The sequence below is a fragment of the Hesperophylax consimilis genome, chromosome 27 (assembly GCF_061612785.1).
Source record: "Hesperophylax consimilis isolate HC1 chromosome 27, BYU_Hcon_1.0, whole genome shotgun sequence".
Taxonomy (NCBI): domain Eukaryota; kingdom Metazoa; phylum Arthropoda; class Insecta; order Trichoptera; family Limnephilidae; genus Hesperophylax; species Hesperophylax consimilis.
This window is the reverse complement of record NC_142862.1, coordinates 8,374,780-8,401,628: the sequence shown is the minus strand read 5'-3', so window position 1 is coordinate 8,401,628 and position 26,849 is coordinate 8,374,780. Positions and strand designations below refer to the sequence as shown.

At 35.3% G+C, this 26,849-nt stretch overlaps 1 protein-coding gene across 1 annotated transcript in view; it reads left to right on the top strand.

Annotated features, from left to right (window-relative positions):
* The window catches only part of LOC149410546 (organic cation transporter protein), a 59,237-nt gene that overhangs the window by 25,161 nt on the left and 7,227 nt on the right, over positions 1 to 26,849 (top strand). Inside the window, exons 2-5 of the mRNA XM_089648283.1 lie at positions 9,628 to 9,820; positions 20,561 to 20,690; positions 24,512 to 24,640; positions 26,009 to 26,201. Of these exons, the coding sequence (XP_089504409.1) occupies positions 9,628 to 9,820; positions 20,561 to 20,690; positions 24,512 to 24,640; positions 26,009 to 26,201 (645 nt within the window). The remainder of the gene's footprint in view (positions 1 to 9,627; positions 9,821 to 20,560; positions 20,691 to 24,511; positions 24,641 to 26,008; positions 26,202 to 26,849) is intronic.

Sequence of the window (26,849 nt, the reverse complement as noted above, 5' to 3'; positions counted from 1 at the left end):
TTTTTTTTTTTTTCGAAAATCGATTTTTTGTATGAAGTTTTCAGGAAATTTCAGTATAGCCGTGCGCCGCACGGAATTCCTGAAAATCTTCATACAAAAAATCATTTTTTTGAAAAAAAAAAAAAAAATATTTTTCAGCTACAACAACATCAATTAAGCCATTTTTGTATTATTAGCACTCTAGTAACCCAAAAGTCACGAGCCGCCACTGCTAATCACACACTATATAATATATCTTCCATTATTCTAATTATTGCTCATACACAATTGAAACATACACAACAGCTCAAGTTCGACTCTATCATAAGATTGTAACGATTAAACATCACAAATTAAAACATTAATGAGATATATTATAGACATAGACAAATCACACACTTACTTTCACATATTTTTTGGTTTCTTGGAACGGGCAATTTGCCTAGTTAGAAACCAATAATTTCGACCTGATAAGGTACAATAATCAATAATCACAAAATATTTTAATTATATCTTGTATCATATTGTACTCTGTGTAAATCTAAATGAATAAATAATTAAATAAATAAACTACTTTCAATGAGATTAGATTTCAGATTTATTCCAGACTAGTTGACATGTACCCGGTGTTGCTCGGGGCTATGAGTAGTTTGGAGTAAAGTTTTGATGTTGTGAATTTCATTGTACCAGCAAAAATCTAAATGAATAAATAATTAAATAAATAAACTACTTTCAATGAGATTAGATTTCAGATTTATTCCAGACTAGTTGACATGTACCCGGTGTTGCTCGGGGCTATGAGTAGTTTGGAGTAAAGTTTTGATGTTGTGAATTTCATTGTACCAGCAAAAATCTAAATGAATAAATAATTAAATAAATAAACTACTTTCAATGAGATTAGATTTCAGATTTATTCTAGACTAGTTGACATGTACCCGGTGTTGCTCGGGGCTATGAGTAGTTTGGAGTAAAGTTTTGATGTTGTGAATTTCATTGTACCAGCAAACTAGGTAACCTTTTGAAGTGGGAATAAGATTATTGCAAAGCCGAGGAATTGAACACGCTACGCCTGGGTGGGATGCAAACGCGATGTCAACTCAGCCACTGACCTGTCATTTGTTTGACTTGTTTGTGTCATACCTTCCTCGGGCGTCTCCAATTTCTTCCTCCATTTACTAATGTTCACCACATTCTTACTATTAAAAAACAACATTATATAAACACTCCTGGAACTAATAAGAACAAACTTTGAAATTTTCTGCGAAATCGGTCCACTGGTTTATAAGTCTAAAGAGTGGACACATACGGACCTTGCCATTTACTTTGTACTAGCTATATATACCCTGTGACTCATACTGTTGTGTAGATAGAGAAACAATAGCGCGTGTTGCTTTTACGTCCAACAGATGGTGCTGTTTTTGTAAGAAAGCATGTTTTTGCCTGCCACAAATGACATCTATATACAGGGTGTATCGGCACTAACCCGACAAACTTTAACCAACTATTCCTTAGCACATTTGGAGTAAAAAATGTTAAGGGCACTTTGCTGTCCGGTAGCATTTTTTTCAATTAAAAACAAAAAAATTAAAAATTTCCACACTACATCACTGTCATTGGCATTGCTTTTCGTGTTCGACAGCTGTTATAAGCAAGTATGTCGAAAAGCGTCTTCGCTCTTTCGCACACACTAAATAATAATAGTTAAAAATGAGACGAATGGTGCCGTGCCATTTCGTCGTGATTGTAAAAGTGCGCCAATATAGGTACACACGTACATTATTCAACGGAATTCGAATAAAATATTGCCAGATGGGTTTTCAAACTTTGACAAAGGATAAAACAGTGGTGACATGTGGTGAAAATATGAATAATAATTTTTTTATAAAAAAAAACGCTGTGTCAAATTTTCAAAAGAATAAGGACGGGTTGTTTCGAAGAATTTGAACAATTCATCAAATTTCAACGTTCATTTTCGGGTTCTGTGAAAGTCCTATTCAAATTGTGTTACTATATCATTATAGGCTAGTTGCTTGACAGAACTGAAATAATAACAGAACTTGAAAAAAATCTTTCACATAACTTGAAAATCAACTTTGAAATTTGAAGAATTGTTCAAATTTTCCGAAATAACCCGTGCTAAGTGAAGAACTTTTGAAGATTTTGAACAAATGAACAACATTTTTATTTATGTACGAGTACAAGAAAAATAGAAGATATGTCTTGTATTTTATGTAATTTTGCGAATAACTATAAAAAAAATTAAAATGTCAAATTTGTCACTTAGTTATAAATAGCTTACGATGTACCAACATGTGACCAATTTTGCATCCAACAACGGGGTGTAGCCCGGTTAGTAATTTTCCCCAAGGGTAGGTACTTTTTCGTTACTCCACTGATCCTAGCTTTTTTATTTTAGCCACTTTATCATACTATCAAATATTTATAGAGATACATTGTGCATATAAAATTTGAAGGTGAATTTTAGTACATGGTATTTCTTAGTCCTCCTCAGCTGTGTCTATGCTGAGGCGGACTAAAATTATTTAATGGGATATTTTCACAAACTCGGAATAACGTTAAAAATGTGTGGAAGATTTAAAGTTATTTTTCTGATTCTGATCATTAGACTAAAAATCTGTATTCAAAATTAATAATTCCATTCATCTCTAAATACAGGGTTTTCCAAAAAAGAGGTGTTATTTTGATATTCAATCGTAAAGGATCAATGGTTTCGTTGCTTCTGTGGCGCCGTCTTGTTGAAAGTAAACGTTGTCCAGATCAATACCATCCAATTCCGGCCATAACAAATTATTAATCATCTCTCGATAGCGCAATCTATTTACCGTAACTGTTGCTCCAGCCTCATTTTCGAAAAAGTAAGGTTCAATGACTCCTCATAAACCTGGACCATAAACCGCACCAAACAGTCACACGTTGAGGATAGAGAAGCTTTTCAACAATAACTCTTGGGTTTTCCGAGCCCCAGATGCGACAATTTTGCTTGTTGACGAAGCTACCGAGGTGGAAATGGGCCTCATCACTCAAGATGATTTGCATTTGATTCACTAAAGTGAATTTTAATAATTTCAATGCGTTGTTGAAGCGTGTATCGTTCCATTTTTATTTATGGTGTAGTTTCTACTTGTCAAATGTCAAAAAATGACAGCTTCAAAAGTAACATCTACCGAAATAGCGTGTTATTCAAAATAACACCTCTTATTGGAAAACCCTGTAGTATAAAACAAATTCGATATCCGCGTCTGTCTGCTTGTGCGCTTATTTATTCTAAATTACGCAACGGATTTTAATAAGGTTTAAATATGTAAAACATGCATATTATACTTATAGAAAGTAGAGAAAAGTCGATGAGTTTGTAATGAAGTCGTAAAAAAATATTTTCGGGCGCTTACATTGCTAACGCTGGCTAAACCTTAAGAGATACATCAAAATAATGTACGACAGAATTGTATATCTTTCAAAGGCCTACAGAAAAGTCCGCAGTCGTATATGTCTATCTCCTAAGGATAAACCTCAGCAACGCCGGGTACATGTCAGCTACGTAATTATTAATTTGAAAAAAATCACACACTGAAACTGTTCCAATAGGCAACAACGTCATTATGATATAGAAGTCGCCTCTGTCTAGTAAGACGGCTGTCACCAACGGTGCCCGGCGTGACGTCAACGCCGCGTAATTCACGAACACGGCAAATCGAAAATGGCTCATTTTAAATCGATCGATATAGAAAATTTATTAGTCAACATAAAAATAATAAAATTTAAAAAAAAAACGGTGAAAATACCCTCTTCTGTTTTATTTGTTTTTTAGCGATTTTTTAAATATTTTTGATTGACCTCTTTCAGTCAGATTTTTGGGGTAAGGATGTTGTGAAGTCTTAAGTTTTGTTGCAAAATAAATGCATTTTATTTCGATCTATTGCAATGGATACTTGGTCTGGTAGGAGACACCTCATTTTTTAATAGTTTCAATAAACTATTTCTGGTGGTATATTTGTTTTACATTTGGTACGTCAAACCTATTGAAAATTTCAATGAAAGGCGTTCTTATGGGTACTTTCAGTATGGTATTTATGATTAATTTTATGGTTTTGTGTGTACTTCATTGTATCCTGAGTCATAAGTCATAACCACAACAGCGTGGAGATCATCAATTCAAAGTGAAGCGATCTACCGTTAATAATAAATTCATCGTGATCCTGCAACGTATCAAGCTTCATTACCCAATCACATTAAACAACAATTTTATTTGAATGGTCTTGATAGACGCTAGCTCTGTAGCTCACTATGGCCTTGAATCAGTCTGCATGCAGAAGGAACGTCTAGTTAAGGATACTTCCGCAGTCAGGAAAACCTGCATCTACATACACACACATGCATCGTCCGAAAGTAGAGCAATCATTATTTTTAATTGCATACAGTAATGTGGTTTTTGACAGGGTCGGACTGAAAACATTATTTAAGTATGAATAGCGCCCGATGAAATGTTATTTAAAACCCTTTATGTTTTTTCGTCAAGCAATACAATCGTAAGTAGGTAATTGACTCAATGAATCTGTGATCAAATAATAAGCAACGACGATAATATACATTCAATTTATTACAGTAACCTCAGAATTCTTTAAAGATATTTTAAATATATTTTTTTTATATTTATTAATTCATAATCTTTTTTTATAAGAAATAAATAATGGTATAAGGCTGTTTATTTATCTATTATGTATTATCGTGTTTGAGATGGGGAGTAGCGTCATTACAGTTAAAGAGCTTGCAAATCCATGGTAAGGCAAATTAAGCATGGTAAGCAACGTTCGATAATCTGCATGTTCTTGGTATCCGGTAATTGACGGATACACCAGAGCTAAACGAAGAAAACCACTTTAAATAAAAAATGATACGTTAATGTTAGCTCAGAGGGTTGGAGCTGGCAACACGGTATCACAACCTCATACATAAGCTCACATTTTAACACAACCTCAAATAACACATCTGCCCTGATTATGGACACTGCAATGCTGTCCGAAACGTTGGCTAAAGAAGGAGTTAGCGCAACACGGCATAGCACCCCAAAAACAAATAACAAAAATCCTATGGAATTGCATATCTTATTTATTATTTATTTATTAATTTACGGACAATATGTCCATTAAAACCATAATATTTACACGAATAAGAAAACATAGATGACAGTGAATGGAGAGTATGTGAAGGGCAAAGACAATGTAAAATGGAAAAAGTACATATAGAAAATAACTAAAATTAATTAATTCTTAAAAATGCCTACAGAAAATTCATAGATGGTATACATCTATCTCCTAAGGATAATCCCTAGCAACGCCGGGTACATGTGAGCTAGTTAATTTATATTTATTACACTTCAAAATGTATCTAATTGTTTATTCTATACAGGGTGTATCGGCACTAACCCGACAAACTTTAACCAGCTTTTCCTTAGCACATTTGGAGTAAAAAATGTTATAGGCACTTTGCTGTCCGGTAGCATTTTTTTTCAATTAAAAACCAAAAAATTCAAAATTTCCACACTACATCACTGTCATTGGCTTTGCTTTTCGTGTTCAACAGCTGTTATAAGCAAGTATGTCGAAAAGCGTCTTCGCTCTTTCGCACACACTAAATAATAATAGTTAAAAATGAGACGAATGGTGCCGTGCCATTTCGTTGTGATTGTAAAAGTGCGCCAATATAGGTACACACGTGCATTATTCAACGGAATTCGAATAAAATATTGCCAGATGGGTTTTCAAACTTTGACAAAGGATAAAACAGTGGTGACATGCGGTGAAAATATTAAATAATAATTTTTTTATTAAAAAAAACGTTATCGGACAGCAAAGTGCACATAAGATTTTTTACTCCAAATATGCTAAGGAATAGCTGGTTAAAGTTTGTCGGGTACGTGCCGATACACCCTGTATATTAGGTTGGTATAGTAAAAGTGCAATAGTTTGCTCCATCTGAAAACAGTATTTCGTATTAAAGCAATAGGCTTCTTTTCATGGTCAAAAATTGTTTGTGATTTGCCAATATCGCCTGTATAGTTCTACAGACATACGAGTATACTTATAAAACATTTCTAAAAACTACTTTTAGATAAATTGCAGTTTTAACTACGATTTTTCTTTGTACGTCTTACTTCGCTCATTTTGAACCAATTATAAGCGATTCCTAGCGCCCCTCTTTACTTTGCGCCCGGTTACACATTCCATCGGCCCCAAAGTAAATCCAAATTGGTCCCTGATCGCCGGCTGCCGAGGAACAATAACGAATTGACCTTTCTCGTAGTTTTTAATTGAATTTCTAAAAACCAGTTTGTTAATTGCAGATTTTTTTTATCGTGTTTGTTTATGTCAGAATTTGTGCAATAACGGTTAGAGTATCTGTCACATCGGATTAATTCTAAATTCAATTAACAGAAAATTACGAAATTAGGTGATTTGAAAAAATCAGTTGCCAAATGGACAAGTTCTCATTCGTAGGATGCAAGTTAATTTTAAATATTCAGATGCCTACACTGTTTATATTCGTTATTTTCTCAAATACCATCGGAAATAGCTATGAAAAAGTCTAAAAAACACACAAACTAACCATCACTCATCCTTGTAGGCAGAGATATTGGTCCGCCACTATTGACACACACTTGTTTCTTTCCCATTCATACATCGTTTCAAAAATAACATTCTGACTATTTACATAACCCAACTCGAGTAATTCACTTGGTCGTTCCATGACTTTTTCTGAAATCTGCTATAATTCATTTTACGTCATAATTTAAATGTAATTTCTTGGAACTTCTTTATCTATTTTACTTTTCTACTACGTCCGCAACATCTTAGCAACCATTTCACAAACGTTTTTGACTAAGCCCTGCACTATTAGGGAACTTCAAGTCGCCCGCTTACAACTAGGTATATTATTATAAAGCATTTCTTTAACCTAGATGATTCATATATTTCGTTTTCCTGCAAAACATAATATTTATCGAATCAATGATCGAAATAATGAAATGATTTACAAGTAGGTATGAATGCATCAGTCCATTTTTATTTAAGCTAATAGTAACTGCATGTAACATTAACTACTTATCAAGTGGCACACACAGTACACACAAGTACAGCACACACATTTAAAGCAATAATAGTCAACAATATTATATAATATTTTTACTTTTTGGCTGTTACGTTAGAATAAAAATTATAAAAATCTTTCATATTTTTTAATGTGAGACTATACAAGAGTCCCAACTGCTCTCAACCGACTGGGGCAAGTGAGACTACGGCATCCCCAATAGGTGATGTTTTGAGGATGAAGGTAGTAAGGAGGGGAAAGAGTAGAGAAGTACCCTGTTATTCAGTTCTAGTCACCAAACACTGCAAAAGACATTTGAAGCAACGTTTTAATTCTGAATGGTAGTCTTACACCAGGACGATACTGAGAGTATATTCTCTAAATAGTATAAAATAATGTCGCTATCCGCGTCTGTCTGTTTGTGCGCTTAGTTCTTCTAAACTGCGCAACGGATTTTGACAAAATTTTGACTATCATGTAGAGAATATCTTTTGGAAGGTTTACATATATGATACATGCATATTATATTTATAGAAAGTAGAGAAAAGGCGATGTTTTATATTCAAGTCGTAAAAATATTTTCTTCGGCACTGTAGTGTATTGCTAACGTTGGCCAAACCTCATGAGATACATCAAAATAATGTACTACGGAATTGTATATCTTAAAAAGGCTACAGAAAGGTTTGAAATGGTATATGTCTATCTCCTAAGGATAACCTTCAGCAGCACCGGGTACATGTCAGCTAGTCATAGACATATGAATATTAGTAGACCTGCCCTAAGTGATTAAAAGCGTATTATCCCCACTCCCCATACCGGTTCCATTGGAGCCGGCTGTGCTCGCGTATGGCCTCAAGTGAAATTTGAAAACGTGACGTCATCATTCTTGTGCGAACTATGGTCGAGGCATCATCGGTTTATTTTACGAAATAACACGGCAAAATGTTGACTTGTACTATGAAAACTTGTAAAAATAGATGTGAAAAAGAGAATAAACCCAATTGTCGTATTACATTCCATATATAAGCATTATTTTACTTTATTTTAAGCATATTCACATCGTATAATATGAATCAGTTGTTACTATCACATCGAGAAACATCTGGACGCGAAACACAAAGCTGGTTGGTTGCTGGGAAGTAAATTATGAACATTTATAAAAGTGTCTTAACTAAATACTTAAACGAAATATTCGACTCTGAAAATAGAACCGAATTTTTTTGCCGAATTTGGACTTCGCAAATTTGTTCATAACGTGGCGAGTAATTTGTGCTCCCATGTAAAAATGTCTATTCATTCAAAGGCAGATTTTACTTTTAAGAAGTAAATGGTGATATTATAATGCGAGATGCCTATTTACTGTCAGATTGATTTATTGACGAATCACAGTCAGCTTCACTCCCTTCGTTCTTCAACAGTTGATTTTACCCCTCGCCATTATCTTCTCGTCTATTAATTCCTATGTCTGTGCAGCTAGTATATTTTTATATAAGAAACTTTTAGTATTGGTTTGGTATTTAACTTGGCATTTGGCATCGCCTTAAAATTTAATTAGACAAAGGTGTTATAACAGTCATTGTCACTTCACTTTTTATCGTTTTATATAAAAATATTTAGTAAAAAAAATTACAAACCTTGACAAATGTGTTATGTTGTTTCATAGAATTATTTCAGAGTGTCCAAAGGTAAACTTTTATATGCAAATTGAAAGCGTGGTACTCTCTCTTTATAACGCTGTTTAAATCATAATATGACTGATATGATAAACGATAATATATTACAAATGATTTAATGAGCCCGTAACGAGCTGGGAGAAATATCTCCTAAAAATACTGTATTAGTGTTTGACGTCTGGGAGACATACCTCCCAAAATTTTACTTGGGGTTAATCTTAATAATAATTTTCTTTTTGGTACAATATTTTACATTTCTTAGTACAATTTAGTAATGTTGGCCTCACTGGGTGGTTTACCCGTGCTGAGGACTCCATTTTATAATACAAAAATTTTCATAATACCTACATTTAATGAAAATATATATAATGTTGGTGAAAAAAAAACACAAGATTAAGATAAATTTAAAGTAAAAATTTAAGTAAAATTAAAAGAAATAAAGGAATAATATGAAAATATCTGGAGTCGGTGAATTATTTTCCCATTCGATCTCTGATGGGTTGGTTGTCTTCTTGTTCTTGTATTGTTTTGTATTTATTATGCTTATATAATGCACTTACATAATGTGGATTGACTAGATGATCATTTGTGGAAAAGTGTGTGGAAGGGTTTAGTTTTTCCTGTGGGGAAGATTTAACCTGGACATAAAGTCGAAAAAAAGGGTAATACCTTAATAACAATGAACTGCAGTGGTTTAGTGATAACCTAAAAAACAGAAAGAACTAATGTTGGAGACGCTATCTCTGAATAACAAGAAGTAAACCTTGGAGCTCCTCAGGGATCTGTTTTGGGACCGCTCCTTTTTATTATACGCATAAAGAAAAATACTTAAGCATCAAGTAAAATTAACCATTGCAATTGTTTTGTCTAGATGGCACCTCGCTATCCCAATGGACGAGGACGGCAAGCGGTCCCGCTGCTACGAGTACAACGTCGACTGGACTAAGGAGCTGGCCAACACGAACGATCCCCATCCGGCTCCCAAAGAGAACTGGTCGAGGAGAAAATGCACCCACGGCTGGGAGTACTCGAAAGAGATCCCGTATGCTACCATTTCTACTGAGGTTTGGAATTTTCATTTCATTTTTGGTTGAAGGCTCCGTTATAGCGTTCAAAATGAAGAAGATTTCTGAAGATGGTTTGAAAGGGAGATATGTGAATACGAATGATAGAGGGAGCGCGCTTTCTTTAAAAAACGTTTATAATTAATAGTAGTAAGCTACTGTTGTGAAAATATTTAATAAAACAAGACTCATTAACAGAGCAAAAATATACTGACGTTTGAGTTAAGTAGCATTTAAAGAATCACTGCGAATTTTTTCATTCCTGTTGCATTTTAAATAACAGAAACAAGTGTGTTTTTTATAATCTTCGGAGCATGCATAATTACTTTTCAACTCGGCGTCTGAGTACAGATATCTTAAAAAAATATATATCTTTAAAACTAGTAATGGTTGTTGTCACCCGGTTGGGCGGATTTCTGAGGCGGGTTAAGGTAGGGGCTGTAGGAAGGGATTTATTAATGCAGGTCATGAAGAGGTCCGAATGATAGTTTGTTCCATATATGATCCGACTAGCACAAAAACGAGTCGAAGAAACGACCCGTTCTCATGAAGCCAACAAGCTCCGGTGCACCGGAATCTCATTAGATCAGGCTCCGTCAAAATATCTGTAGAACGGACTCAGGACATGGCAATCGGTCTATTAACAACGGATTGTCCATCAGACAGACAACCCTCCTTTTCACAGAATCAAGTAGGTTTATCAAGTATTGTAGGGCTCCAGCCCAGAGGTGGCTTCCGAATTCAATGGTTGGGCGTACTTAAGATTTTTAGGGGGTTAGCATCTGCTTACTATTGGAGAATATGCTAGCCCTATAAAAACGTACTTATCTGTACATTTTCAGCTTGGGTTATATCATGATGAAACCATTGAAGAAAGCAAAAAAAAAACCATTGGTCTTTAAATATTTGTATGTGTATAACGTTCTTCAAACGATTACCGTAAGAAACTAGAAGCATTAATGACAAAATCCAAACATTTAACACTGTGGAAAATTATTTTAAGGACAAACTTATCAATAAAAAAACTCTTTCCCCATGAATTATTCTTAAAAATAACCCATATCACCGATTTTTTGTGTAAAGTATATTATTTTGTTACTTACAAAATACTACACTTATATCACATCTACTAAACATATAATATAACTTATTTTAATTCCTCACTGTAATGTACTTACTACAACACGTAATACCTATCATATTATTAATTATTTACTTATAAATAACTACAATAATGTACTGTACACCTAAAATAATATACGTAAAATATACCTACCTACCCGAATCGTTTATGAGAAAGTGGGAAAGGTTACAAAAGAGAGATATAATTAGAAAATGCATAATTTATTTACCATTTGTATCCTTTCAGTAGGTCTTATAAGGTTAATTAAAAATGTTTCTGGGTTAGGAGTTAGGACTACATAAATACGAGGGCACTTAGGTACTAATAATTAATATAAATACCTCAGTAGATAATATTTATGAATAAGGAATTTAACCTTGCTATTTGCTCGGGATTTATTCAGAAAAGTGATTTGCGGAACTAGTTACCAGCACGTTTCAACGCGGCCAGCTCCAGTTACGTTATGAATCATAATTTTATGTATTTTGTAAAGTAGGTAGATTCAGTTTTGCACCTTTATTTTTTGTGTGGGTCAACTTGTACAATATTATATTGCATTCAATTAACAGGTTCACTGCAGCCTCTAAAATTACATGTTTTTTTAATGTTTATTCAAAAAAATAATGTTCCATAATTTACTGAAAATAAACTCAAATTTCACCAAATTTTATATATTAGAAAAGAGGTTCCCAAACTTTTTTGTCCCGTAGACCACATGCCAATTTTTTTTCCGTAGCCTGCCGATTATTGAATATTCCTAAAACTATTAACGTCCCATGCAATAATCATTTATTTTTTTCGTAAAAAGATTCCCTTCCCTTTGCCTGTCCAACAACCGGGTGGCGGTATAGTTCCCCTGTCTTTACACTGTGCAGACAGGGGCGCCCTTGTGAGGTATTATCCCAAATGAAAATGAAGTAGGATAAGCAACGGGAATTTCTTTTTTTGGTGGCCCTACAGAACTGCCCCCTAAGTTCTTTGTCAGTGCTTATTCCGGTCAGTTATTCTTGTCACACGATATCCGATTCTTCAACGTTCTATTTCCATAGTCAAAATGTCTTCAAACTTAGTTTTGAAGTCTGTGTGAAGTGCATTTAAATGTTGAACGTCATTATTACCCTGGACGTTTTTCAAAAACAAGTTGGGGAACTAGGAAAATTCAAGGCTTCCAATGTGCAATGTTTTACTTGAATATATTAATTCTGACGAGAAAAGGAACAAATACTCTATTTATATACCTCAATTAACAACTTTACGAAATATAAAAATACAAATATCAAATAAATAATTTTTCAGTCTATTATATTTGTGTTAGGTCTATTGTGTCATTTACGGAACTCCTAAATGTTGACTTACTCGACTAAACGGGGGTCCGCTCGTATGTACCCCCATTTGAATCTCGTGGACCCCCAAATTTTTTTCTCGCTGACATAGACCCCCAGCAAGCCGATATCGACCCCTGGGGGTCCATATAGACTACTTTGGGAGCCTCTGCATTAGATGAACCATCATAATAAAGCTAGGCTTGTTTGTATGGGGGATGTGTCATTTAGTATGATATTTTTTTATGAATATGCCAAATACTACTTTCTTATTTGTGGCCTACTGAACTGATTACTAAACAAGACTCCCAACTGCCCCCCAACTATCTATGGCATCCCCAATTAGTTTGATAATTGTGTGGTATTGGTGTGGTATAAGTGTCGTATCGGTATGGTATCGGTATGGTATCGGTATGGTATCGGTATGGTATCGGTACGGTATCGGTGTGATACCGGTGTGCTATCGGTATGGTAACGGTATGGTATCATTTTGGTATCGGTATGGTATCGTCATGGTATCGTTATGTTATCGTTATGGTATTGCTATAGTATATTTATGGTATCGGTATTGTATTGGTATGGTATCGGTATGATATTGATGATATCTTCTTTTTTTTTCGAAAATTCGGTTTTTTGTATGAAGTTTTTCAGGAAATTCGTGCGGCGATAAACACGGCTAAACTGAAATTTACTGAAAATATTCATACATAAAAATCGAATTTAAAAAGAAAATTCTTTTGACACGTCAACAACGTCATTTGTCGAGTCGTTCAAAGTCAGCACTCTAAAGACACTAAAAAGTCACGAGCCGCCACTTGTGTCGGTATGGTATCGGTGTGATGTATCGTAATTGTATCGTAATGGTATCGATATGGAATCGGTATGGTATCGGTATTGTATTGGTGTGGTATCGGTATGGTATCGATATGGTATCGGTATGGTATCGGTATGGTATCGGTATAGTACCGGTATAGTATCGGTAGTATCGTATGGAATCAGTATGGTATCGTAATGGTATCGGTATGGTATCGATATGGTATCGGTAAGATATCGGTATGGTATCGGTATTGTACCGGTATAGTATCAGTATGGTATCGGTATGGAATCAGTTTAGAATCGATATTGTATCGGTATGGTATCAGTATGGTATCAGTATGGTATCGGTATGGTATCGGTATGGTTTTGGTATGTTGGGAGTGGGGGAGAGGAAGGTTGTGAAGTACTTAGGAAAGCTACTCTGATCTGGTCACTAAATACGGCTAAAGCTATTTCTAGCAACGTTTCAATTCTGAATGTCGGTACCTCACCAGGGCGATACTAAAAGTATCTACCACTCAACGTGAATTTCTTATGGATCTCATTTAAAGTGCTTTTGTGAACTACTTATCGATCTCGTACATTTATCATTTTTTTGTTATTCTAGGAGGTAGTAAAAAAATACCAAAAACCAGTTTTAAACTTATTAGAAGTACCTACCTATATCTACCCATAGTATACATACAACCTACAGCCTACACTAGAGGTATGTGTTTTCTATAATTGATTTTATCCCATTTATTACGCAACTTAATTACCATCGAGTACAAGGTAGGTTCCGACTCGGTTTAAATTATTCAGGTACCTTTTTGTATAGCTAAGGATTAATTAGAAATAATGAAGGTCACGTGTTACATAACAAATTATATCCTTACGTAGTATCTAGTTAAAAAAAACTGTTATATTATAAACCAACTTCGACAGAGTATATTTTTCCATATTGAACTGAAATGATAATATATGTGGATAAGAAATAAAAAAGGTAACTTCAACAAATCTCAAAGAGAAAAAAACACAGAAAAAAAAATTTTGGGTATCGATTCTCATTGATCGACGTTCTTATTCTTGAATCTCGTCGAAGGTACATACTTCAAACGTCAAAGTCATTCCACTCAAACAACGAGTGGGTCGAACCACTCGTTGTTCGAGAAGAATATACAGGGTGTATCGGCACTAACCCGACAAACTTTAACCAGCTATTCCTTAGCACATTTGGAGTAAAAAATGTTATGGGCACTTTGCTGTCCGGTAGCATTTTTTTTTCAATTAAAAACAAAAAAAAATAAAATTTCCACACTACATCACTGTCATTGGCTTTGCTTTTCGTGTTCAACAGCTGTTATAAGCAAGTATGTCGAAAAGCGTCTTCGCTCTTTCGCACACACTAAATGATAATAGTTAAAAATAAGACGAATGGTGCCGTGCCATTTCGTTGTGATTGTAAAAGTGCGCCAATATAGGTACACACGTGCATTATTCAATGGAATTCGAATAAAATATTGTCAGATGGGTTTTAAAACTTTGACAAAGTATAAAACATTGGTGACATGTGGTGAAAATATGAATAGTACATTTTTTATTTAAAAAAAAACGTTACCGGACAGCAAAGTGCACATAAGATTTTTTACTCCAAATATGCTAAGGAATAGCTGGTTAAAGTTTGTCGAGTACGTGCTGATACACCCTGTATAAGCGACAACAACCAAAAAAAATATGTTTTCATTAGAAATGTATGAACGCATGTAAGAAACAGCTGTAAAAAATAAAAATATTAAATATTATGGCTATATTATTTAAATATAATGACTAAGATTATCTGTGACAGTTTCTTTTGACATTTTTGTCTCTCTTATAACATTAATCACAATATAAATAAATAAAAAAACACTTATGCGATTGAAATCTAGCGTTTCTAGACTCAGTTTGCCAAGCGATTTTTATGCCCATTACCTGTATTCGTGGTGATATAAGGCACTTTTTGGCCGAATTTAAACTCCATGAATAGAAAACCGTGTTTGAACCGCAAGAAATTAGTTGCTAGTATGGAGTGTCGTTAACCTTTCAAAAGAACCTTTGCGAATATATTTTATGAACGCGCTGATAGTTATCTGTTACATTATGCCGGAACCAAAACAACACATATTAATAATAAAATTAAAATAATAAATAACACGTGTACGTTAGTATGCAATTTAAAACAAGTCAATCATTATCATATATTATATCCAGTAACTTGATTGGCGTGTTGACACAGGCAGGCATCACAAACTGAGAACCTAATAATCTTAAATTATAACATGAACCTACATTTAATTATTATCTTTATTTAAATGTGATATAAGTCAGCCATTTTTTAATTAACCCAGGTATTAAAACAAGGTAGGCACAGACTACTGCTGTCAAAGCATTCATGATACGATATGATCAATTAGAGAGGTCAATCGATGACCTCTATAAATGATCATTAAGATGATCAATCATAGTGGTTAAGAAATGGGCGTGTATTTATTTATATATTGTCACTTGCTGTATGTGTTTAAGTCAATAATAAACGATTTTACCAGTACTACTAGTATCTCGCTACCAGGATCAGGTATTGGGCCTTCGACCGGCTTCCGATCTCTGCTCGTTCAAGGCCGTGCGTCCGCTTATATAGACCGTCCGTGATGATATTTTAGCGTGGAGCTGGCCTCTGATTGGTTTGATTCATAATTTTCCAAACCAGTAGGAGATCTACAAAGTCCTGCGTTTGTAGATAGGGATGCCGTAATGTCTTTTCAATGTCTTCAATTTCAATAGTTTTCAAAATTAAAATAATTTTTGATGGTAAAAAAATTTTTAATACAAAAAAAAACTTATCCGCAAATTGTTTTTTAGGTTATTTTGTGAAAATAATAGTTGAAATTACTCAAACCTCAAATTTTTCAAAATTATAAATAGAATTGCAATATTCTACAAAAAACATTTTGAAACAAAATAACCACTTTCATATTCATTCAAGATTTTTAATTACTTTTACGAATCCGTAAATATCAGTTTTTATAGTCTCCTGTAAAGTTTTCATTTTGTGGCTTCAAAACTTTTACCAAACCACAGTGTACATTATCCCTTTTAAATCTAAACTTTATTATTATTACTTCTACTCCATGTGTAAAAATGGGCTAGATAAAACATTAAAATGTTTAAATAACTGTGTATTGGTTATAATTTATATCTAGGAACCTTTATTGTAACTAATTCCGGTTATAACATTCAAGGTTATAAAATCAAGGCCACCAGTAACCGCTTATAACTCTCATTTTACTCGGACTTCAATCACGTAACTTCTCGCAGTGGACTGATACATAGAATGTGGAGCAAACAACGCAAGAGTGCGTGGGAAGTTATCGAGGGTCAATAACATTAAAAAGAAATATTACCACTTCATCCAAGATCATCCGGTCGACCTGTACGAAATTAATTAATCATTACCTGATAACGAAATGAATATATGAAATAATATACATAATATTGCGTATCCGTAGAGTAACTATTTCACGCGAACAAACTATTTTTACCAGACCCAAGCGCAGACCATTGAAAATCATGGGATATTATAATTGTAGGATTTCTGAAACAGTATTTATAAAATATTTAAATTAGAGAGAGGATCAAAAGTTTACATTTATAATGAAAAGCAAGTCTGTCGAAAATTTCAAATACAGAATAATTAACAATTAAAAAATAATTTTCTGATTTTGGGTAGGTACCTACCTACTTTATCGCTTGTTTGAACAATCTTACGGCCTCTGTGGTCGAGGGGTAAGGCTCTCGACTACCAATCTGAAGGTCTCTGGTTCAAATCCCGGCGTGCGAAATTTTATTTGATGAATTTGTATTATTTCACAATTTATTCATTTAAAATAATATTTAGTATACTTGCGCAGTATTCACGCAAAAAATCAGTTCCAAGTTTAAAAATGACAGTTAAATTCAAAGCAAATTTGATTGAATTAAAGTGAAAATTTTCACACAAGAATATATCTAATATTTCACGGGCAGACAACAACTGAAATTTGTTTTAATTTTATAAGAGACAAACCCGCTGACAAAGAGAAACCCGCTGTATTTGTACACTCAGCTACTAACCAGTCGTTTTTCGTTTTCTTTTTATGTGAATACCGCACAAGAGTTCCAACTTCCCGGAGCCCGTGGGACAATGGGATCCACAATTATTGGGATATCTACCACTATTAATTATTACCACTAACCAAGGTTGAAGGTTTTAGACAAGAAAACGCGTGTTATTCAATGTTGCATGATGTGATTCACGCTATAGGCGATGATAATAATTCATTTAAACATGAATGAACAAAATTAAAATAACACAGGTTGAGTTAGGTAACCGTTATTTAACATTTAGAAATTACCTTACAGGTTTTATGTAACCGGTAGCAAAATTATTAAATATGGCTGCGCCAATGTTAAATAGGTTGTGATCATATAGCTCCATTTAGGCTCTTTAAAATGCTTATACATTTATTATAATTAATACAGAGATTACAGAGTCTTTACTAGTTGACAATTGGTAGGTGAGAGAGGCTGAACTACCTACGTTATTAAGTTATCAGTATTGCCAGAGTTACCATTATTATTATCCTACATGTATTATGTATGTATGTAGATGGGGAATGATCAGAGGCGTAACGAAAGTTGGGATGGTTTGGGTGACTACATGTTGTAAATGAACCCTTCAATTCTCGGATGGACATCACTATCCACAAACATCGTATTCCATTAGAACCTCTAAAGGACAGATCTGACTAAGGCGTCCATACATTATAAAATGACAGATATGACTGGGGGCGTCCATACACATTTTTAAAGGACCGATAAGATCGGGGCGTCCATACACATTTTTAAAGGACAGATCTGACCGGGGCGTCCATACATTATAAAAGGACAGATATAACCGGAGTGTCTTTACATTATAAAAGGACAGATCTGACCGGGGCGTCCATACATTATAAAAGGACAGATATAACCGGAGTGTCCATACATTATAAAAGGACAGATATGACCGAGGCGTCCATACATTAATAAAGGACCGATATGAATGGGGCGTCCATACATCATAAAAGGACAGATATGAACGAGGTGTCCATACAACATAAAAGGACATATCTGACCGGGGCGTCCATACATTATTACAGGACCGATATGAATGGGGCGTCCATACATCATAAAAGGACAGATATGACCGGGGTGTATACATTATAAAAGGACAGATATAACCGGAGTGTCCATACATTATAAAAGGACAGATCTGACCGGGGCGTCCATACATTATTACAGGACAGATATGAATGGGGCGTCCTTACATCATAAAAGGACAGATATGACCGAGGCGTCCATACATTAATAAAGGACCGATATGAATGGGGCGTCCATACATCATAAAAGGACAGATATGAACGGGGTGTCCATACATCATAAAAGGACATCTGACCGGGGCGTCCATACATTATTACAGGACCGATATGAATGGGGCGTCTATACATCATAAAAGGACAGATATGACCGGGGTGTCCATAAATTATGAAAGCACTTTTATATATTTTTTATGTAATGCGGAGACATGGTATTTGTTCGTCGTTATAAAAGAAATAATTATTCTTTTCAGTTTCTCAAAGTATGCGATGAAAAAGTGGCGAAATTTTTTCGTTGAAAATTTAAAAAATATTTGTCTTTTATTGTATAAACGACACAAAAAGTGAGGAGACAGTTTTATAACAAAACCCCTACCCAAAATGAATGTTTTTTTCTAAATATTGAATTCTTTCAAAATTATGAACGTTTCGTGTCAAAATGTTTCGGTAAGTTTTTTTGTTATTTCGTGGTTGATTTAAATTTTATTATTTAGAAAAATCGATTTTTTTTTTTTTAAATACAAACATCTGAAAGATTATTATGTAGTTTATGAAATGGTATTTATTTTACGAGAGCTTAAAAAGCGAAATATAGCACATTTAAAATACCTCGGTAGCATTGGGACTCTTTTTTTTTTTTTTTTTTTTTTTTTTTTTTTTTTTTTTTTTTTTTTTTTTTTTTTTTTTTTTATAAAAAAAAGACAAACATTCCCAGGTTACGAATAACCCAACAATGTTTGAAAATCTCCTACTACCACCACAGAAAGCCGAAAATGTTGCTTGTGTTGTGATGGAGGACTTAGCCAGCCGAGGAATCGAACACGTGACGCTCGGGTGAGACCCAAGCGCTATGCCCACTCAACCACTGACCGGTCATATAAGCAAACATATTTTAAAAAAGCCCGAAGAGAAAATTTGGTAATTTTTAGTGCGTACCGACTACGAATATTTGACTAGTTGATGCAATAAAAACAAATTTTTCAACTTTGATCTTCAAAGGGTGGTATGCGGATGACAGTATAGATTTCACCGTCTATCATATATTTTTAGGTTTTATAAATTTGCTACATTTTAGCAAGCGATTGCTCAAAACATTTTTGCAAACTTGGTATACACAAACTCCAACGGCTCGGAGGGCTTTGAAGCAGAGAATGGACGGTTATCTCGAGAGTATTTCCTCCTGGGGTAAAAATAATCTCGTCGAATTTAATGTTTCAAAGACCCAATCCTGTCTGATTACGTCTAAAAGGGATCCAAATGATAATCTAGTCTCCTTCAACGGGAGCAATCTTCCGAACAGGCCTTCCATTGATATGCTTGGTGTAACTATAAGTGACCAGCTCAGGTACGGGGGCTCCATCGAAGCCAGAGTAAAGTTGGCCTCTCAGAAGCTGGGCGTACTGTACAGGGCCCGCAGATACTTTAATAGTACACAACTGCTCACCCTGTACAAATCGCAAGTGCGCCCTACTGTCGAATTTGGCAGCCATCTCTGGTCTGGAGCCCCAAAATACCTGAAAAAACCCTTGACTCTGTGCAGAAACGGGCGGTCCGTTTGATAGATTCCCCAATCTTAACAAACGGACTGCAATCTTTAGAGCACAGGCGTCAGGTAGGTATGCTGTCCTTGTTCTATCGGTATTACAATGGAAGATGCTCTGAGGAACTAGCGTCATTGATCCCTTCGGCACCGGTGCGTAGTCGGGATACACGCCAAACGCGCGCCCAACATTTGTACACAGTTGACACTTGTCACATGAGAACGGGTCGCTTCTACGATTCGTTCTTAAGTTCAACAGCTCGGCTGTGGAACGAACTGCCGGCCTCTGTGTTTCCTCCCTCCTACAACATGGGACTCTTCAAGACCCATGTTCACTCCTTCCTCTCCACAAAAAGACCCTCCACACAGCATCCCCAAAGATGACATAGGCCCTGAGGAAAATTATTTTCTTCAGGGCCTCCTGTGTGGAGTAAATATAAAATAAAAAAATAATAATAATAATATGCCAAAAATCGCTCGAGTGGTTGAAATACATTATATTAATCTATTTTTATGTATTTTTCTCCACAGTTAAACTGGGTGTGCGACAATGACGGCCTGCCCGCCATGGCGCAAGCGATTTTCTTCTGTGGAGCTATTGTCGGAGGGTTCCTTTTCGGCTGGCTGGCAGACAAATACGGCAGGATTCCCGCCCTAGTAGGTTCGTATTGACGTCATTCATGACCTAATGGTATGCGCATCGGAGTTTTAAATTAGGAAAATATGTATGAGCTTGACTCCCAGCTGAAACTGGAAAAATCATACACGTATTTATACAGGGTGTATCAGCACGTACAGGAAACATATTAACCAGCGATTACTAAGCATTTTTGGAGTAGAATTATATTTATTTATACTGGGTTTTTACAGACGATTACGTGAGAACAACCCAGTTATAAAAACTCAGTTAACATACAAATACACATACAAAGACACATTAATTATCATATACCTAAATAAAGATTAAAATATAAAACAAATAAAAATGAAAATTCAAAAATAAATAGAAATACAAATATATCAAGATGGCCGTTAATAATTTTATGCAAACATATTAGGTCAGTCAATTTCCTTCTTATTTTAAGTGTATCAATTTTAAAGTATTCACGACGTGCGTCGTACGATCTAAGATGGTCATATTGGTCATGTAGTCCACATTTGAAAGATAATAATTTAAGCATTTTTTTAAATCGATTCTATAATGTTATCATACTTGCAATAATGTGAATTTCAAATAGAGATTCCATATTCAAGTTTACTTCTAATTAAGGCATAGTAAAGGGTTAGGATTGATTGAGGATCTTTGAAAGGTTTAGTTATTCTGTGAATAAATCCCATCATTTTAAGTGATCTGGACTTATACAGGGTGTCCGGAAACTCGTAGTACAAGCGGGAAACTGGTGAATCTACATCACATTTGGAGTCGATTTTGTAGTATATTTTTTTTTATTTGAGCTTTCGTTATCGAGTAAATCGAGTTTGAAGTTGATTTTTTTTTTTTTTTTTTTTTAATCAAATTCTTATAAATTATTACTGAAGATCAAAGTACCCAACTAATTAAAACTGTTTGAAAGTAAAACAAATGAAGAAACTCGGATTTGAAGCATTATTTTGAAATCACCCTTCATTTAACCCGGTGTAATCATAAAATATTTCTGCTTTGCAGGGTAATAACATCTGTTATTCAACCCTAAACACCAGAAAAAACGTTAACCCTAAAATAGCCGAAAAATATTTTTTTTTGTTTTTTTTTTTTTTTTTTGAAAATGCTCAAATCAAAAAATTTTATGTTTTTTTGGGTTCCCCATGTGGTGTAGATTCTCCAGTTTCCCGCTTGTACTACGAGTTTCCGGACACCGTGTATAGAAGTCATTTGGCTGTCTGGCGATATTTTTATCTAATTTAAAAATATTTTTCCATCACACGTCGCCACTGGGTCTCGATCCAGCTCTAAGCAGTTGATTCCTGACTATGCACAAATATTTTTTAACCATTGGTTATTGATTGGTTTTTCGTGTTTGAGAATGGGTTTTTCCATTTCATATCAAAATGTGCCTAGTTAGATATTTCGTTCGTAACGAATCTGTCTACCCCAAAAAAACTTGTCGAGTACCTGTAAGTGCTGACAAGCCACTTTTTTACACATCTATTATTATTATTTTATTACCATAGTACATTTGAAAGATCTACCCTGTATTTCATCATCCTCTATCGATGTAATACAATTTATCAAGTGGTGCACAACCCTACACATATTTATACAATCTCCGACATGGGCTCTACTAACATTACTTGAAAAATCATTTAGAATCGATATGGATTAATAGAAATAAATTACAAAATTTCGTTAAGGCCCGTATATCAGATGATTTTAAACTTGGCTTGGTTGGAATGTTGAACTTAGCACGGCTTGGAACATAGTCCGTAAATAGGACAGAAGCCTAGATATTAGCAATATTACACATATTATCTATGATTTTAATAGTCGGACGTGTTTGATTTTTCTTTGTAAAATCAAACTGCTGACTAGGTGGGTGTTTTATCTATTCTTTCTAATGTCATCGCGAGATCGCGAACTTTCAAAATGCCAACGACGCGCGACATCTGTTTTTGGCGGGTGTAATTTACTAGTTGATTTTTTATAAAGCTCCCCATTCAATCAGCGTGGTTCTAGGATAGGTAGGATTTTACAATAAGAGGTGTTATTTTGATATTCAATCGTAAAAGATCAATGGTTTCGTTGCTTGTGTGGCACGTAGCGCCGTCTTGTTGAAAGTAAATGTTGTCCAGATCAATAACATCCAATTTCGGCCATAAAAAATCATTTATCATCTCTCGATAGCGCAATCTATTCACCGTAACTGTTGCCCCAGCCTCATTTTCGAAAAAGTAAAGTCCAATGACTCCGCCGGACCATAAACCGCACCAAACAGTCACACGTTGAGGATAGAGAGGCTTTTCAACAATAACTGGGTTTTCCGAGCCCCAGATTTGACAATTTTGCTTGTTGACGAAGCCACCGAGGTGGAAATGGGCCTCATCACTCAAGATGATTTGCATTTGATTCACTCAAGTGAATTTTAATAATTTCAATGCGTTGTTGAAGCGTGTATCGTTCCATTTTTATTAATGGCGTAGTTTTTACTTGTCAAATGTCAAAAAATGACAGCTTCAAAATTAACATCTACTGAAATAGCGGGCTATTCAAAATAACACCTCTTATTGGAAAACTCTGTATATGCGAGGATACTAATTTTAAATAGCATTTGTTTTGCTGGAGTCAATTCACTATTAATGAAATTGTGACAAAAAAAACGCTGAAAACTGTGTCCACCAGACTATTTGTTAATAACAGTCCATATTGATAAAATTTTACAATTTTTCATATATTTCGATGAGAAGTATGTAATTAATCACGTAAACGTCATATTTGATTTTTGTTTGCTGCTACCGCCGCAGTGTCTAAAATTTGAACTATTCTGCGGCTTAAATTTGATCGAGGAATGTCGCACATAGCGAGGATACGGACTGACTGATATACCGGGCATAAGCCAAGGTTTTCAAATAAGAAATAACGCTAACATTTTGATTTATTTTATTTAACAAAATGAACCGAGAAATGGTCTCCTAGGTCGCTGGTTGTGCACATCACTGATATATGCGAAATTCAAAAAAAAAAGTTGAATTGTTCATCGATCGAGGGGATCAGTTCGTCAATAAATGCTATCCATTCATAGGTAGCTATAGCTTTCCAGTCTCAGTAATACAAATACAAACCCACAAAAAACTTTTAGACATTAATTTAACTGTCAAAAAGTAAAAAGCTTTTAGTTGTTTTGTGACCTTCGTTTTCAGAGATGAATAAATGCAAATCTTGGAAGCGCAAATTAATCAACTTCTCGACATCCAATCAAGCTGAAACTCGGCAAATAGACTCGTTATTAATGACAATGTATTCCATCAACTTTTGTTGGCAATCACGTACATATACTAGGGAAGAAAGTTCAATCCTCAGTCAAACCAAAAAAAAGAGTTTTTCTAAATAGTTTCACAGAATTTGAACAATTCATCAAATTGCAAGGTTAATATTCAAGTTCCGTGAAAGTTCTATTCAAGTTCTGTTACTACCCAATTACTGTGAAACAACCGGCCCATTTGATTCCTTATAATGGAGCACAGCAACTGATATTAACCCCTTAATGACCGATTAAAAAATAATCAACTTCGAGCTCAATTTACCAGAAAACGAAAGCTTAAATCGAAAAAAGTAATACAACAAAATCGATTCCAAATGTGATGCAGAATTACCAGTTTCCCGTTTGTACTACAAGTTCGCGGACACAGCACCATGTAAAAGCAATGCCTGTGTTTAAATTAATAACTGCACCAAATAACGGTAGGTACTACGAATTTGACCTTAATTAGGTTTACAATCTGACAATTTGAAATAAATTTGACATTATATCTTTATTTTGTTTATAGGAACAAACATAATCGGTTTCTTCGCTGGAGTAGGTACTGCTTGGTGTGACTCATTCATATCTTTCTGCGTCTGCCGCTTCCTGGTCGGGTTGGCTTTCGACAACTGCTTCACCATGATGTACATCCTAGGTAAAACACATTACATATCTTTATATCGTCTAATTATTTAACTTTTATAGTTGAATCAGATACAGTTCTTGCAACCCAGCAATGGCCCTCAATGACTTTACCGTCCTGGCACTCAGATAAGGATAATGTATTTGCTCACAATCTCAAATCATCATCTCACAATCGTGAGGCATGGATCTGGCAGAGGACGGATGATCGTAGACTGAATGCTGTAGACATGAGATCCCTGAGGAGTATGTGTGCTTAAACCGTGTAGGTAAACATACCAAAAATGTGAAGATCCGGAAATAATGCAAGGCATAAACTTGTCTATATGGGTAATGAGCATGATTAAGGACGGTTTGTTTCACAGAATTTGAACAAATTCATCAAATTACAAAATTAATACATATTCAAGTTACGTGAAAGTTCTATTCAAGTTCTTTTATTACCCAAGTACTGTGAAACAACCGGCCCATGATCAAATAGTATAAAAGTTCAAATTTGATGAATTGTTAAAATTCTGTGAAAAAGCCGTCTTTAGAAAGCGACTTATATGGAAAACGGAGTGCCTAATAGATGTATGACGCGAAAGTGAATGGTATAAGAAGTTGGAAACACCCATGATGACATGGCTCAGCCAAGGGAATCAAATATTAAGTCGGTTTAAGTCAAGAGTCAGACTAATTTAATGGAAGAGTATGTATGGTTAGATGGATGAAACGGCATGGTAGTTAGTTTAAAATCTCGAATCCCTGGTGAAATCACTGGAACTACTTTATGATCCCAGTACTGACATAGTCGGAGCCATCTAAAACAAAATTGGTATTTGACGTTAGTAATTATCCACTTATTACAATTGACCTTATGAAGAAATGGGCGGTCCTTTTGGTAGATTCATCTACGTTAATAAACAAACTGCAATCTTTATAGCACAAGTGTCAGGTGGGAATATCGTCCTTGTTCGGTTTTTCAGTGGAAGATGCACCAAGGAACTAGCGTCAATGATCCCTTCGGCACCGGTGCATAGTCGGGAAACACGCCAAACTCGCGCCCAAAATTTGTACACGGTTGAAATTTGTTCGATGAAAACGGGTCGTTTATACCACTCGTTCTGGAGTTCAACAAGAAGCTCAGCACTGGAACAATTTGTCGGCTTCTGCGTTTCCTATCTCTTACAACGTGAGGCTCTTCAAAACCCACGTTCACTCCTTCTTTTCCCAAAAAAGACCCACTAAACAGCATCCCCAAGATGACATAGGCCCTGAGGGTAACTATTTTCAGGAAGGACTCCTGTGTGGAGTTAATGAAAAAGATATTGGTTTTAGTGCTGCAGAGATATCGTTAAAAATCAGTTAATTCATTTTTCTGGTTTTTATTTTTTCCCAGTGCTGGAATACGTTGGTCCCAAATGGCGTACCTTCGTGGCCAACATGTCCATCGCCCTGTTCTTCACCTTCGCCACCTGCTTGCTGCCCTGGATTGCCTACTTCATAGCGGACTGGAGATGGTTCGCAATCGTCACTTCTGCTCCTCTGTTACTGGCTATTGCAACGCCGTGGGCTGTGCCTGAGAGTGCCAGGTATTGTACCTCAAACCACCCAAACATCACTTGATTTTTAGTATTACTTTGGTGGAAATATGATATCAATCCCAAACGAGGCAGGATAATGTATTTGGTCGACCATACCCCATTTGTCGACCGTAATCAAGCACATCGAAACCAGACTAGAAAACCAAATAATGCACCCGAAACTAACTCAAGAAGCTATTAGGAAACTGTCAACTCAAGGGACATTAATATCTTGGGAGAGGAAACTCTAATAGCTATAGACAAATTTAAAAAGGATGAAGAAATATCGATTCATCTGTTGTGCCAGTATCAATTCTTATAATACCAGTGTTAAGCCCAGGGCCGGCCCTGACCCAAATGGCATCAGACCTGTCGCTAGTAAAAACCTCAAGGGCGCAGTGTTAGGTTTTAGGTATACAGCGCCTTGACTCCTTGGAGCCTTGGCAAGTCGGCAACCTGAGCGGACTGCTCCAATTGGAGGTCCTGGATAAGTTTATTCCATAGACTCTGAAAGACTCGTATTTCGGGGCACCATTTCCTCCCCTATTAATTCCTCAGTATCATTCAGTGCTGAGCACGGGTAGCTCACATCTGAGCTTGGAGTGGCTATTGAGCAATGGGTTTGCCACTTTCACTAAGTTTTTAGCTTGGGTGGCT